This window comes from Eucyclogobius newberryi, unplaced genomic scaffold (genome assembly GCF_026437365.1).
Source record: "Eucyclogobius newberryi isolate DKJ021-1_F unplaced genomic scaffold, fEucNew1.0.hap1 SCAF_20, whole genome shotgun sequence".
NCBI lineage: Eukaryota > Metazoa > Chordata > Actinopteri > Gobiiformes > Gobiidae > Eucyclogobius > Eucyclogobius newberryi.
In genome coordinates this window covers 18,593,494-18,608,682 of record NW_027315835.1, presented here as the reverse complement: position 1 = coordinate 18,608,682, position 15,189 = coordinate 18,593,494, and the positions used below count along the sequence as shown (strand labels likewise).

At 38.6% G+C, this 15,189-nt stretch overlaps 2 protein-coding genes across 2 annotated transcripts in view; both read right to left on the bottom strand.

The window, feature by feature from the left end:
- Positions 1-490: 490 nt before the first annotated feature.
- Positions 491-10,416, bottom strand: nlrc3 (NLR family, CARD domain containing 3). The gene is made up of 18 exons (XM_072456508.1): positions 10,247-10,416; positions 8,724-8,987; positions 6,367-8,092; positions 6,214-6,300; positions 6,007-6,090; positions 5,840-5,923; positions 5,665-5,748; positions 5,498-5,581; positions 5,332-5,415; positions 4,489-4,572; positions 4,309-4,392; positions 3,176-3,259; positions 2,396-2,479; positions 2,091-2,174; positions 1,924-2,007; positions 1,490-1,573; positions 1,001-1,084; positions 491-919 (listed from the first exon to the last, which is right to left on the bottom strand). Exons 1-18 carry the CDS (start codon positions 10,368-10,370, stop codon positions 829-831), a joined length of 3,384 nt encoding a protein of 1,127 aa, XP_072312609.1. The 5' UTR covers positions 10,371-10,416; the 3' UTR covers positions 491-828.
- A 2,061-nt stretch (positions 10,417-12,477) lies between these two features.
- LOC140368942 (uncharacterized) overlaps positions 12,478-15,189 on the bottom strand; it is an 8,539-nt gene continuing 5,827 nt past the window's right edge. Inside the window, exons 6-11 of the mRNA XM_072456112.1 lie at positions 14,935-15,130; positions 14,155-14,339; positions 13,896-13,991; positions 13,517-13,681; positions 13,344-13,437; positions 12,478-13,159 (exon numbers count right to left, since the gene is read on the bottom strand). Of these exons, the coding sequence (XP_072312213.1) occupies positions 13,096-13,159; positions 13,344-13,437; positions 13,517-13,681; positions 13,896-13,991; positions 14,155-14,339; positions 14,935-15,130 (800 nt within the window). The 3' untranslated portion in view covers positions 12,478-13,095. The remainder of the gene's footprint in view (positions 13,160-13,343; positions 13,438-13,516; positions 13,682-13,895; positions 13,992-14,154; positions 14,340-14,934; positions 15,131-15,189) is intronic.

The following is a 15,189-nucleotide window of genomic DNA, read 5'->3' as shown; positions in this document are numbered from 1 at the left end:
GGATCTGCTTCACAAAAAAACATTTCATACATTATTAAAACTTCACTTCTCTAAGCAAGTTGTATTGTGTCATCCTCATTTGTTAACCATTAGCTACAGCAGTCTTCCCCAGGGCTTGATCCAGATAGCATGTTATTTCACATTTATATTCTGTAAAATGGATTTCAACTGGATTAAATCTTATGGACTGGTGTTGAAAATTAAATTAACAATTAAAATACATTACATACAGTGAATTACATGTCTGTGAATAAACTTTTACATGTTGATATATACTTTTCAAAACATAGCTGTAAATGTCAGAAAATAGTTAATAGATAAGTTCATTTTTTGTTCCATAGAAATTGTATATTTGTTAAGATTATTATTATTATTATTCATGCATCTCAAATGTTTATTTGCATAAGATGTTCAAGTTTTATCGCGAGGGTATCTGACGCAGGTGGGATTGATTATAACGCACCCACATTCAGGAAATGCAGAGCAAGTGCCACCTTTTTGTTTGTATGATAAATTGATGTGATTGTGAATTTGTGTCATGCTAACTGTATTGTATGTCATAAACAGCAAGAAATGCACTGATATGGTACCAGCACGTAAAGAAAGACCTCCGAAGTGACAGGCGGCCACGAGGTAGCTGTTTTGTATGTTACTGTGTGTTTGTTCTGTCTGTAGTTTTCATTGCGTTTTACTGGCAAAAAGGCTAATAATTAATGCGTCAGTACTCGAGATCCGTGTGCAGCGTTGTTACTGAAGGAGCTACAATGGCCAATAACATCAGACTAACACTTATTTCCATCACATGATCCTTGTCTGAAATGTCTGCTCCTAGATGTCTACAACACATCGCGGAGCACTGGATCTAATTGCATCAGATATAACCTTTGCTCCGGACTCTCCAACACCATTGCCCTGGAGGCTAAAAAAAGAAAAAGAAGGAAATATTAAGTCGTTAAATAGGTCTTAAGCATAGGCATACAATACAAAATGTCACTCTTACTTGATATATGACAATCGGTGGTTTCCTTTCAAAGCTGTTGCAATAAATATGGCTCCATCCATCCCCAGAGAGTTTTCCTGCAGACTAAAAAAAAAAAAATTCAAAAAACACCATGGCTAACTGCCTGTCAGTGGTCCTCTTTAATGTACTATGTTTTCTCTGCATTGTTCAGAATAAACAAAATTAGGGCAATTGAATATTGTGACAGACCAGGCTACTTATATCACTAGACGTAGTCATGCCTTTTTTCACAAGTGAAGTGGAGTTCATGTATAATTTTCCTTCCTGGCTTGACATGGATAGATGTGACATAGATTCCCGTATAGCTATCCCGTAACTGTTACCTAGCAACAATGCTGTATCAAGGGTCAAAGAACCTGTTAGAACCCCTAAGCAGCTTTTGTTGTCCGGGCTGCAGATCTCTGAACCATACAGTATTTCCGAACACAACAACACAAGAAAAACATTTATTTAATAAATTATACTCACTTCAAAGACATGAGACTTCTATTGATTTTGAGAGCATTTGCTAAAGCCTTTGCTCCTTCTATGCCAACAGTGTTTCCTCGTAGGCTGAAAAACAAAACTGTATTATCAACACACTGGACGCTTAATCATGTTGACATTATGGTCTGCATCATTTGGTAATTTTTTTGAGTAAAATATTTTCCTCCATAGCTTTTTCTATTTGTTGTGACTAAAACTTAAACTAAGATTAAAAGTAATCATATTGAATTAAAATTACATTTTTCACCCAATAAACACTATTACTATTTACTATAAAACGAAACATATGTGAATGTAAGAAACTTAGCCACATTATAATTAAATATTGCAGAAAAAAATGTCAAGTGAAGCCCAGAATTACAATCATGGAGCCTGGAACACTTACAAACACATTCTGAAAATATAGAACTACTTACTCCAATGTTTGAAGCGTTTGGTTAACTGTTAGTGACTCTGCCAGTGCAACAGCCCCTGCTGTGCCAGCAGACACCCCCTGGAGACTAAATTGCAGAGAAATAAGATCGTATTGACTTATAAAATAGACTTTTAATTTGGATAAGAGGAAAGGTTAACAAATACTAACCACAATGTTTTAAGCCTTGTATTACTTTTGAGGGCTTCAGCGAGAGACACAATCCCTTCGTTTCCAATGGCATTTTCTTGTAGACTGTTGGAAAAAAGGCAATATGAGCAAATATTTACTGCAAACAGCTAATAAATGCAGATGCTGTCAAAGCAGCATCTTTTAGAAGTATAACCACAATATTTGAAAAAGAAAGTGTTCAGTGTGACACTGCTTATTTTTTGGAGTAGTAGTTTTACCACAGAAAATGTAATACAATATACCAGTAAGAAAGTACAAAAGAATTGGAAATCTTTTGGCCTTACTCTAAAAGCTGCAGTGTGTTGTTGGAGAGCAGAGCCTGAGCCAGGACCTTGGTTGCAGGAGATTTTATGAAATTCCACTGAAGACTAGAAAGAAAAGGGGGGAAAAAATGTGAGGGCTAGTTTTATCTTCACCTGATTCAAATGTAGCAATTCATGCTAGTAAGCGTTGCGTTATTGTCCATTCAAGTCTGGGAGTTTTATAAACTCTGATGGTTATAATAGATAGAGCTAACAGCAAAGAAATGTCAACAACCCCCCACCTGACAGTTGACTATACATGTCTACATATGCATACAACATACAACAAACCATAATGTAGTCCAGCAAAATGCATTTTTTGGTTATTTTACAAAAGTGAAAAGTTATTTTGTGTTTACCGCAAATCCTTCTCTCCAGATTTGTCCCCTAAACCCATGTCTGTCTGTGTGACTCTCCTGTGAGAGCTGTCCATACCTGAGAGGAGCTATCAGTTCACAGCAGCTGTAACCTGTCCAAACTGCTCAACTGCTGTTCAATTTGTTGACCCCCACAGGATTACCTGCTTAAACATCTAAACTTGTGTTAGGTTCTGCTTTGGCGTCCTACAGTCAACTCCTACAACACTTCTACAACTACAACATCTACATTACAACTGTTTTATATTGTATACTTTCTACTATACTAGGAAATACAGTGACCCAATCACTGCAGCCACTTGGATGCTGTGTAGCTGAAAATGCTTTGCAGAGTTGCACGTTTTTAAACATACTCAAGAATGGGAAAAAAACCAAATGCACTTACTGCAAAGATACGAGAGACTGATTGAACTTGATTGCGCCTGCTATAGCTTGAACTCCTTCATCGTGTAACAGATTTGCGGTGAGGCTAAAATACACGTACAAGTGAGCCATAATGAACAAGTTGAAACACAGAACAGGATGAAACACAGAAAGACAGATATTAGACACAGATATAAGACACATGTTACAATATAACAGATCAAGATTTAAAAAAAATAGAATAAGATCAAATTTAAAAAATATTAAAGTAGCATATATACATACATACATATATACATAGCAAAATAAAATATGATAATGCACATTAATACAAATCCCTGTAAATGTGGAATTATTAACAATGCAGCTCATGAAATTAACCAGACTATATAAAGGCAGATTGCCATACAGTAACTTTCAGCAGCACAAGCACAAAGACAACAACATCCGACAACAACAATGAGCTGTGTGTTGAGACTACAAGTGCAGGTAGTATAAAACCAACAAAATGATCCCATTACTGATTCATTATCATGGAGTAATTAGGATTTTAGCATGTGTTTAAAGGTTCTGTGGGCATCAGTAGTGGGTATGGCTAAGATATGATAACATTTAATTGCATCACAATGGGTAAATTCAAGAAAAGTAGGAGTATAAAAATATGCAATCAAAAATGAAGATATGAGATGATGTCATGTTCCAAAACTTGGCTGTTTCTAGCCACATTTGATGTTTCTATCAGCGATTCTTTGCTGCTAGCAGGTGTTTTTTTTTTTTTTACAAGTTTGGCCAGTTTTATAAAACGCCTTTTTACTCTACTTGGCCCATATGAGAGTCTGGCTGCAGCTGTTTGTGGAGATTTGGTGCCATTGCCTGCAGAGTGGAGCTCCACTTTGTCACATCCAATGCCAAATAAATAAATAGAAAGGTACATGGTTAAGTTTGGTAAAGGTTAAGGTTTGGGGTATTGAGTATTTAACCCATGTGGAGCAATTTGTGGAGTTCCACTGATAATGGCGCTCCACATCGGCTGCAGCGAGACCCTTCTCACTTGGCCTAGTTCTGTTTCCATTACGCTGTAGAATTTGGTGCTGCCCACAAAAATCTGTCATAATTTCCTGTCATGCATAATATGCGCTCGATATTTTAACTCACTCAAGCTCCTGGAGTGTAGTGTTCTTATGAAGGGCCTGGGCCATGTTCTTTGCTCCCTCCACGCCAATGGAGTTCTCCCTTAAACTGGAGAAACATGGACGTTACAAAAAAAAACTGAACACAAAAAAACATACAGCTGTAGCAGATATACTGTCACATGAAGGATAATTCACAGCTCACTTTAAGGACAGAAGGCCATGGTTCAGTCTCAATGCTTCAGTTAAAGCTGTCATGCCTTTGTTGCTTATTGAATTGCTCTGAAGCCTAAAAGAAAATCAAAAATGTATTTATACAGCACATTTTACAAACACAGTTTCCAATAAAAACGAAAAATTAAAAAAGGAATAAAGGCTCAATTAAATCGAATTAGTCCTAAAACTGTGGCAAGGAAATTCGACAGTGGTGTGGATAAAAATGATATCAAATTCTATGTTAGTGTCTAAGTTATTGGGAGAAGGTAAAGTGCAAAAATAGAGGGCATGAAAACTAAACAGTTTAGAGGGGCGGTGGAGTGCCCCAGTCTGACAGAACAGCATCTGCACTCCCACAGAGGAAAGACCAGAACCACTTGACAGAGGTCCCCCACACGCAACATATTTTCCCAAGAGGTTTAAAAGAGTTGAGTGATAAACTATATCAAAAGCAGCCGTCAAGTCTAAATGCACTAAAATGGCACCAGAGTGATCACCCAATACCTAAAAGAATCAGACTTTGTGAGTGATATGTAATGTCTTATAATAAAACAAAATAGTCATGAAAGGTTATTAGTTACCTACAATGTTATGAGAAATACAAATTAATTACCGCACACTAGACCATATAAAACGTAACTACAAAGAACGGCCATAAACAAGTTAACATTTTCGCCTTAGCAAGTGGTGTTGATACCAATAGAAGAATATTTGTTTGTAAAAACGTCTTGCCGCTTATTCAAAGCACCTGTGTGACATATTCCCCATGGGGTTTATCACAGCTGTAACGTTTTCACTTGTTGAGCTATGTAAATGTTGTAATGATACTCACTGTAAAATGAGCAGTGTGTGGTTAGTTGTCAATGCCTCTGCCAGAGCCACAGTTCCTTTATCCCCAAGCTGATTACTGCAAAGACTAAAGGCACAGAAAATCACAGTGACTGTAGGTTGTACCTAATTTGAGACGTTGAGTGATAGTGAGTAATAATTAAACTCACATTAGCTTTTTCAGGGTCCGATTTGTCTTCAGAGCCACAGCAATCTTTTGAACCCCTTTTGCTCCAATCGAGTTCTTACGCAGACTAAGAAAATGGACAATAGAAAGTGGCTTTTATGAATAACTTGTACAACCTTTATGAAGACCAGAACTATGCCAGTCACTCACTTCAGAGAGACCAGTTTGCGATTGCACTTCAATACTTCAGCAGCTGCCTGAGCTCCTTCTTCGTCTATTCCATTATTCTGGAGGCTAAAAGTGTGCAAATGGACCACTTTACATCACAAAAGAGTAAGTGAGAAGTAAGTAAAAAAAAAACATAATTCATAGTATTTGTACTCACTTGATTGACACCAGGGCTTGGTTCATTTTTAGTGCATCAGCCAGTGCCTTTACACCTTTAGAGCCAATGTTATTGCTTCTTAGACTAAATCATAAAAATGTTGTTGACATATACAGAAAATGTACCATCCATTAATTGTTAGTTTTAACAGTTTTGACAGAACTTACTTGAGAGACGTTAAAGTCCGGTTGACATAAAGGGCACGACTAAGTGACTTGGCTCCTTTGTTGCTGATGGAGTTATCGGCTAAGCTGAAATAATAAATAGGGTCATGATGTGTGTCATACTTGTCACATGCCATTGCCACGACTGAATCAGTTGCTTGGAGCAAAGTCCAGCAAAAACTTGAATCTGACAATGTGAATGACTCTCACCTAATTTTTCTTATGTGACAGTCTTTAGCACTCAAGAGACTGCCCATGAGTTCCATTACATCATCTTTGAACTGATTATTCTCTAATCTGCAGAGAGGAAACAATGCATATGAAATCTGTATTCAAAACATTACATTTTTTAAGCAGCTTTACCTTAGTTGGCTGCAGTAGAAGAGCTGAGGGAGCAGGCAATTGACGGTGGTGCAGTTGAGACAGTTGGTTAGATTGGTCTGTTCGTTGCACTCTGGAGACACCTGCAGCAGGTAGCTCAGCACCACACGCTGGGCCCGGGACATCTTCTTTGACAGGCTGCCCAAGCGCAGGTCCTCCTCCACACTCCGCAGCAGTTCCATGTGCTGCAGCTCATGGAGGCAGTAGGCCAGGTTCACTGAGCGCAGGGAGACCACATGAGCACCATTGGACAACAAACTGTGTATAAAGTCTGCTGCCCAGGCTTTCTGACTGCCATCGTCTTTCCAAAGCGTCACAAGAGCAGAGAGCGGTTTCAGCACATGAGGATTGAGGAGGCCGGAGAGAAAGCGGACAAATACATCAAACTGGCCACTAACCGCCTGCTGGGAGTGCAGGAAAGCATTTTTGAAGTGGTTCTGAAAGCCAATTTTAGGCCATGACACGGTACTTTCAGAGAACAGGTCAAATATGGCACGCTTGGAGGAAACACTGTAGAAGATAGCAGAAAAAAATTCCTGTACACTTAAATGAGTGAAACGATAGACAGAAGAAATGAGTGACTCTTCACGCATAATAACTCCTGTTCCCAGACTACACTGTAACAAACCCTGGTCTATGCCATTGGCCCTGAATTCCTGCTCACTGAACGTGTACTTGTGCCTGAGAAGGGAATAAAAGGCCAGTCTGCCCAGACTCCACAACAATTTGCAATTAGCTGCATGGAGCAACTCAGTTTTCACAGGCTCTCTGCCTCGTGGTTCTCCGGCTTCAGCCTTCATCAAGCAGAAATGGGCAAACAGCTCTGAACATGTCCTGGGAAAATGTGGCTGTGAGCCACTCTGAATGATAAACTTTAGAGTATCAGCCACTATCCAGCAAATGGCTGGTATGTAGCACAAGGCCATTAGAGTCTTATGGGCCTCTAGGTGACCCCAGATCATATTGTCATGGCCATTTTCTGAGAAGAATTTGTTTAAAAATACTTTAATGTCCTTTTGACTAAAACCTGGGATTTCAGTAACCCGGTCAATTAATCCTCCTGGGATTAGCGAGGCCACTCCAGGCCTGGAAGTCACCCATACTGCCACATGAGGAAGTAGGTTTCCCCGGATAATGTTTGTTATTAACTCATCCATTGACACCTCTTTCTTTGGGTCGTTGCAGGGAGCTGCCTCAGAAAAATTCATTGTGCCTCTGAAATGGTCCAGACCATCTAGGATGAGAAGAGTCCTGCAGTGGCTGCTCAGCACCAAGCTGGGATCAGACAGGTGAGGGAAAGCCAGTTTCAGCAGCCTCTCAGCAGACATCTTCTCCAGAGAGTTCAGCTCACAGAAAGTGAGAGGCAACACAAAGCTTATGTCAGGACAAAAAGCTCCTTGGCTCCACAGTTTGACTAAGTGCCTGACCCAGGTGGTCTTTCCAACTCCCGCCACTCCGACAGTGAGCGATACTCGGGGGGGCACACTGGCCCTGGTCAGTGGCTCCAAGAGAGCTGTGAGGCTCAGGTCTCGTAGAGGATTCCTCTGGGCTCCCCTTGTGGCTTGCACCTGCATCAGATCATGCTCTTTCTGCTGCAGGTCTGACAGCCCCTCCACCAGCAGCAGGGACAGGGACGACATGTTCACTTTGTCCCTGTGTTCTTCACAGCGCCTCAGCAGCACTTCTTTGTGCTCCTGCACCATAAGATCTGAAAACATGACCAAAACCTCTGTTATGCTTACGGCAAAATGGAAGAACAAATCATTTCTATTGTTACTCATGAAGACTTGCTGTGTTTATCCTGTTTATCCTGGCAAAAATAGCCATAATAGCTCTCATCGCAGAAACATCCATAATGTAAGCCACTTCAAACCATACAGAGAGTTAGGGCTGGGTATTGCCTTGTACCTCACAATACATTACATATCCCTATATAGGGTTCACGATACAATACGAATCCTGATGCACAGACGTTGATATGAAACACATCCTGATTCATGGTGTTAAAAGTTTACTAAAATTAGTAAGTAGAATAGCAAAATTCATTAGAATGTTATGTTTACAATGTCCTCACTATCAGAATACAACTATCCTATGATTAAGTCACAGTTTCAGCTCTCCAAACTCAGCCTTGTGGCAACAGTCTATAGGTTAAGAAGTGTAGAACTCAGCAATTTTACAATTACTTTATGTTGTCTAAAAGTATCACGATACGCATCTTTGTATCAGGGTTACCATTCCAAGAAGTCCGTCTTGATATAGCACAATATCTATTTATCAAGCACAGTCCTAGAGAGAGCCAGATTGCCAGAAAACACATCTCACATGCTGCCCCTTACCGTGATTGATGATGAGCTGGGCCACCTGTGAATTTGACTTCTGTACAAAGTTGCGCAGCACAATAGAGGCAGGAGAGTCTTTCTCTGAGATAATGGCTGTCAGCGTGGTCACCTGATCCCGTAGCTGGCCTGCGCTTTGTATCTTGGCCTCCTCTGATGGACTCAGCACATTCATGCTCTTCAAGTGGCTTAGCGTCTGCTCCAAGAAAGAGCATGTGGTAAAACGACAGAGCTGATCATGGTGTCCCTGGACCCAGCCACTGTCTGTAATAAAAATAAAAATGTATTGTGTTAAATTTACTAAATTATAATTATTGACCTGGAAGGGACATGGACAGACGAGCTCTGACAGGAAAATGGCAGTCAGGCCATTAACATTTGAAAACAAACAAAAGAATCTAAAAATGAATCCACTAACTGTGCATATTTATCTACTGCTTTAAATTAAACTGAACATTTGTTTTATGCTCTTATGTATATGTTTATCAGTCTAGTTTTGTTTTTGGCATCTAGCATTAACACGTGGAAAATGCTAATGGGGTAATTGTCCATATAGATGAGTCACTATAATGAATTTGAACAGTCTGACAAAGGAAATGACAATTGAAAAAGTGTCATTTAAAAAAAAACAAAAAAAAAACAAACAAACATCAATGAATCAATGCATTTGTTCTTTGTAAAAACCACAACTATCTCCATCACAACATATATTATGTCTTAAAGTGTTGAGGCATTCTATTCAATAAATCTGATCTGAAGTGTTCTAAACAGAGGGTCACTCACAGGATGATTTGAATTCTGAACGTTTTTGTGACTCTCTGATATCTCTGATTACTGCCATCGTAATGATGGTCTAATAATTGAGTGGTTGCTGCAGAAGAAAAAGGATGAATTGAACATGGATTCCATTTACTTTTACTTTGACCATCATTTCAACTTTCAAGTCAAGAGCTCCTTTAGACATTTGCTGAGATAAATATTATAATCAAGCTCAAAATAGTATACTATAACATTGGATAAACATGAAGAAGGGGCTCAAAACATTATGCAAATTGAAACGTATTACTAAAAAGGTACATTGCCTTTGTCAGTTATGTATGAGTAGTTGTGGGTAGTTCGGAGTTACATTTGCGGAAGAAACTTTTTAAAGAAACTGCACTTCTTGGAATAGTTTCCAGCCTGCATACTTTTCCTCCTACTTGAGTAATATATTGTACAGCAGGCAATAGCTTGACAGTATTTGAACATTTGTGTTTCTCCTTCAGATTCCCTGCATCGATTGAGTCTCACTTAGTATTTTTGACAAGGTTAGATTTAACTGTTTATGTGACATAGAATATTTAATTGCTTTCAAGACCTTTCTGACTGGTTGCAAGAGAATTCAGCTTGAAATAAGAAAACTATAAATATTAAATTCCGTCATGAAGGCCGAGTTAATCTTCGAACCTTTCAGCTCGAGTGAACATGCAAACGGTTGAAGAGCTACAGTTGATGTACATTGTGAATATTGAGGTCAGACCCACCTTCTGTGTCCACTTGGGAAGCCTGGGAGGGGCTGGAAGACTGGAGGTCCATATAACAGTCGTCCTGCCACATGATGCGTTTACTTCGATCCCGAAAGGAATCGAAGTGGGTTTTCCTTTCCATTACACAGAGGGAGATGCCACAGATGAGGTGTCTGTATGTGTCAATGTGCAAAGTTAACAAGGGAATAGTATTAGAGTTCTGTGCATAGTTTTATACCGCCATAACATCATAATAGTTCTATTGGCCAGTAAAATTTTATTCAGATAGGGGCTATGCAAGAATGAGAGATCAAATGATGTATTGTTTGTTTTCATGGGACTGATTGTTCAGACTCTAGGGAAACCAATGGTTGATAAACTCTGCCAATATTTCTATTTTTATTCAATATATGGGGCTGATCAGTGTAGGCATGTTTTGTGCAGTTCCCTCTTTGAACTACAAAGTAAAAATAAAGCGTTTTCTTGTATTATTTACAGGCAGCAGGTCGGCCTAAACAAAATATTGACCCATGCTGAAGATTTAAGACCGATTTAAGACCACTAGCTGATACTGAAAAGTGCAAGGTCTTACAACATGAATCACAATAAACTTACTATTTAAGTAACTAATGAAACGACTACGCTACTCGAGTTACCGTAATTGAAAAACTACGGTAACTCATCTCAGAAAAACTATTTCAGGTGTTAGACCAAATAACACAAATTACACAAATAAACAAATGAATAAGCACAAAAAATGTGGACTGCTAAACATTAGATCAATTTCCTCCAAATCGCTAATAGTTAATTAATTAATTGGTGACTATAACATAGATCTTCAAGCTCTAACTGAAACGTGGCTTCAACAAGACGATTATGTCAGATTAAATGAGTCCACCCCACCCACCCATGTTATCTTTCAGACCTGCAGGAGCACAGGCCGAGGTGGTGGTGTGGCAGTGATCTCGCACTCAAGCCTACTCTTGAGCCCTAAAATTAACAATGCATTTCACTTATTTCACTCAACTGTTGCTGTGATTTTGGGCGTTACACAAATAAATTGAATTGAATTGAAATAATTGGGTAGATAATTTGGGCAATTGTAGTTTTTAAAGTAGACTTTTAAACATGTAGGCTACTTATTCTTGTTTACTTGAGTACAATTCTAATCAAGATAGTAATTAGCTACATTTAACAGGAGTTACAGAGTACAGTAAAGAGGTAAGTCCCAGTTGTCACCTCTGCCTCGCTTATTTCTGGAGGTCTTTATCTAAACACCAGCTACAAACACATAACAGCACTGCATTGCCTGCTCTGATTGGCCAAAGTGGCATTGGAACAACCTTAGTCAGCCTTTTCAATTTAAATACAGTTTAAAAGATAGATCTAACATGCGACTTAAGTTGTGTAGAAAGTAACTTTAGTAACTATAGTGAAAATTTGGCAGCACATACTGTACATTTTCTTAGGTTGGCTGCAAATTATCTGTCTTTATAACATGCACGCAAGATGTAAGAGTACAACTCAGGGTCACACTCACCATATGCTGGTAATCTGAAGTGTCGGGTGATGAAAATGCTATCGTTTGTTGGAGGTAAGAAACAGACTAACTGTACTTGTCTTGCAGTTGCGGAATGATGATGCAGGGGCTTCAGCATCTTCCTGTCCCCCTGTCTTCCTGCCTTGTGGTTTGACATAGAAAATGAAGCATGTTTGCACAAAACAGAGAAACAGTTGCAGTAACACACAAAGCAGTTTAGTACATCCATACCAAAAAGGAACGATAAAAGATATTCGACAGGTGGCATTTGTGAAATCTGCATGCAACTTTTAAAAAATAATTATCTGCAGCACTTATTGTGTATTACTAAGAGCTGGAATGACCAGAGAATTTCCCCAGTGTCCTGTTATATCTTCAAAAAGAACTATGAAACCAGAATCAAACTGAAATCAAAATATAAATAATTCAGAATTTAAAATGACTAACATGAACAAGCTCAAGCTCCAATAGCCCTACAAAAGAGAATACCTAAATATGTATTTATTTATTTTTTACAGTAATGTAGTAAAATATATTCTATTCAAACTATGTAACATATAAGAGATAATAGAGCCTTTTAACATGGAACATTGTCTCAGATTATAGAGCATATGCATTTTTGAATGCATATTTTCAGTTTCAGTGTAAAAACAACTCAGGAAGTTGTGGTAATATCACCAAGGAAATTACAGTCAAACAAATGACTAACGTAATCAAACACATTTGTTTATTTCATCATTTCATAAGATGTATCTTGACGGGTGACTGTACTTTGTATTTTTTACTGTATCAAAGTTTGAATATTTTAAATATAGGGTACAGATTAATTTCACATAATGTACAGTAGACTTAATGTATAACTTACCTCAAACAAATGAGGAAAGTGGCACACCGAACAAATATTTAATAAAAAAATACATTTACAGTGGTCTTCCTTTGAAACAATCTTATAAACATTACATTTTATTTATGTCTAAAATTCCTATCTTTTTTCAATCACATGTAAACAGTGCGCTTCAGGTAAGCATACAAAGTGGTTACAGACACTCACAAGTTAGCCAAGGACATTCATATTTAAAAATATGGAAAATGTTTTACGGTCAAGTATTTCAACCATTTGCATTCAGTCTCTCTTTTCATAGAAGTAGCCAGCACAGTCCACAGGCAAAGGTGAGGGGTTGGGTGTTGCTGCATATAGGTGTTTGAATTTCAATATTATAACCGGGAACTTGATTCAGAAGGGCACTTGTGGTGACATTGCTGATCCCAGTTCTTATCCTCGACTGGTCTTTCATTTTAATTTCCTGGTCACAAATATGAGACTTCATTATAGATCTGCCAGTCCCTCTGCATGTTCGTTCAGCTCCATGGTGTAGTAGTCCAGCGGGCGCCTAAGAATGGAGTCAAACTTTAAACCTACACTATATACGGTAGATAACACAATTTCCCAAATATTGATATTTATGCAATTCCAATATTAATGTAAGCTATAACAGAAAGGCAAACGTCTAATCTAAAAACTGGAACTGCAGTTTGTAAACTGAACCGAGACAGGATTTGATTGAAATTGCTTACCTTCTTCTATAAAAATATGTAAATAGAGCCACTCCTAGTCCTAGCAGAAGAAACACTGCAATAACAAGGCCGATCTGTAACCCCAGCGCCGACGCTACATAAAGAATGACAGTGTTTAGTTGCAGGCACTGATAATGGAGCAAGGACATGGCTGATTTGAGTATGACTTAAACCTGTGCTTGTGTAGCGGTCTTTGGTTGGAGAGGAGCAGACGTCCCCTCGTGAAGGTGAGAGGTTTAGGTGTGACGTCTGGATGATGAGGGCTTTCTGGTGGTCAGAAAGGGCCTGAATGTTTCCCCATACTCGCAGCCAGCCAGACACACAGGAGAAGTTTGCTCCTGGGGAGGGATATGAAATACATTCTAATTAACGTATTTGTATGTTTTGTAGTATCAAACACAGGTCAAATTCATAGAAGGAATAAGAAATTAAAACTGCTATCTAAATGTTTTTACTTCTCAAACCTAATCAATTGTCTTTTTGCATTTCATAGATATTGTACAAATATGTGACATTACATTGTACATTTTGATTAATAAACAATACTTCTACCTTGAAGATATAAAGCAGATATACCACAATGACACCTTTGCTCAAGATAGTCCGCCACTTCGGCAATTCGCTTTCCCTGAAGAAGACCGCTGCAGTCTAGACAAAAGACAAATACAACAGAGACTCCATTATGACAATCAACAAGCTAAGAATAAGACCGGTCTTGACAAAAATTTCCTTAGCTCACATTGGATAAACGTGTGACATATAAAGCATATTACTGCAAATGTAAAAGCAACCCGACTTCATAAGCGCTCACCCCCAGAATAGCCGTGCCAGTCAGAGGCCATGGGACTAAGGCAGATGTCGATGTGGCTTGAGAAGGCAGCGCTGGGGCAGAGGTTGTCTCTGTGGGGTGTGGGGGAAGAGCTGGTCCAGGACGAGGGGCTCCTGACCTCACAGCACGAACATCGACTCAAAGAAACTAGGCCATCTTCCACAGACCTGTACAAAAATAAATCAATGAACAGATACAACACTTAGTGTAATTGATTTTTTTGTCTTGGATGAAAACAATAGCAGATTTCATTACATGTATACTTTGTGGTTTACAGTAAAGTGTATTCCCACTCAGGTGTTTTGAGATACAAAGATGATGTAAAGTATATATATATATATATATATATATATATATATATATATATATACACACACACACACACACACACACACACACAGGTATTAATTTGATGAGGACAAATCCATTACAAAGCCTCCCAAATACTACCAAATACGTTTAGTAGTATTGTTTTCTTTTTTTTTAGATGTAGCCACATTTGAGTTGGAGCAAAATTTGCAATCCGTTTGATTTTTCTTTTCTCATGACAGCATATAGTCTCTATATATATCAGCAGGATCTGTGATGGTCTTTATAGTGAAGCAAAATGGCAGCCAGCGAATTGTTGAATTATCTGACAGCCTAACAACACCATAGAATAATTTGATTCTTCCAATGTGAATTATGTCTCCCTTGTTTTATTTCCTTTTATTTGAGGCAATGAAAGCTTGTTTAGCTGTAGGGTTTTTATAGATAATTTACCCAATCTCTGGAGTAACGTGTTTTCCTCTAGTGGTGGAAAGAAAGGATAGCAGCTGCTTCCTTTCACTGAACACAAGAACATCTCTGAGGCTGGAGTTGGTCAAAGCAGTGCCGGCTCTGCACACACTGAATAGGTCATAGCACAAAACCACTGCTCCCTGCATAGGCATCGTGGAACCCTCTGGAAAGGTCTGGTCTATGCAAGACAAAAATAGAAACATAGGTAAATAAACAATTTACAAAATCATGGAATCT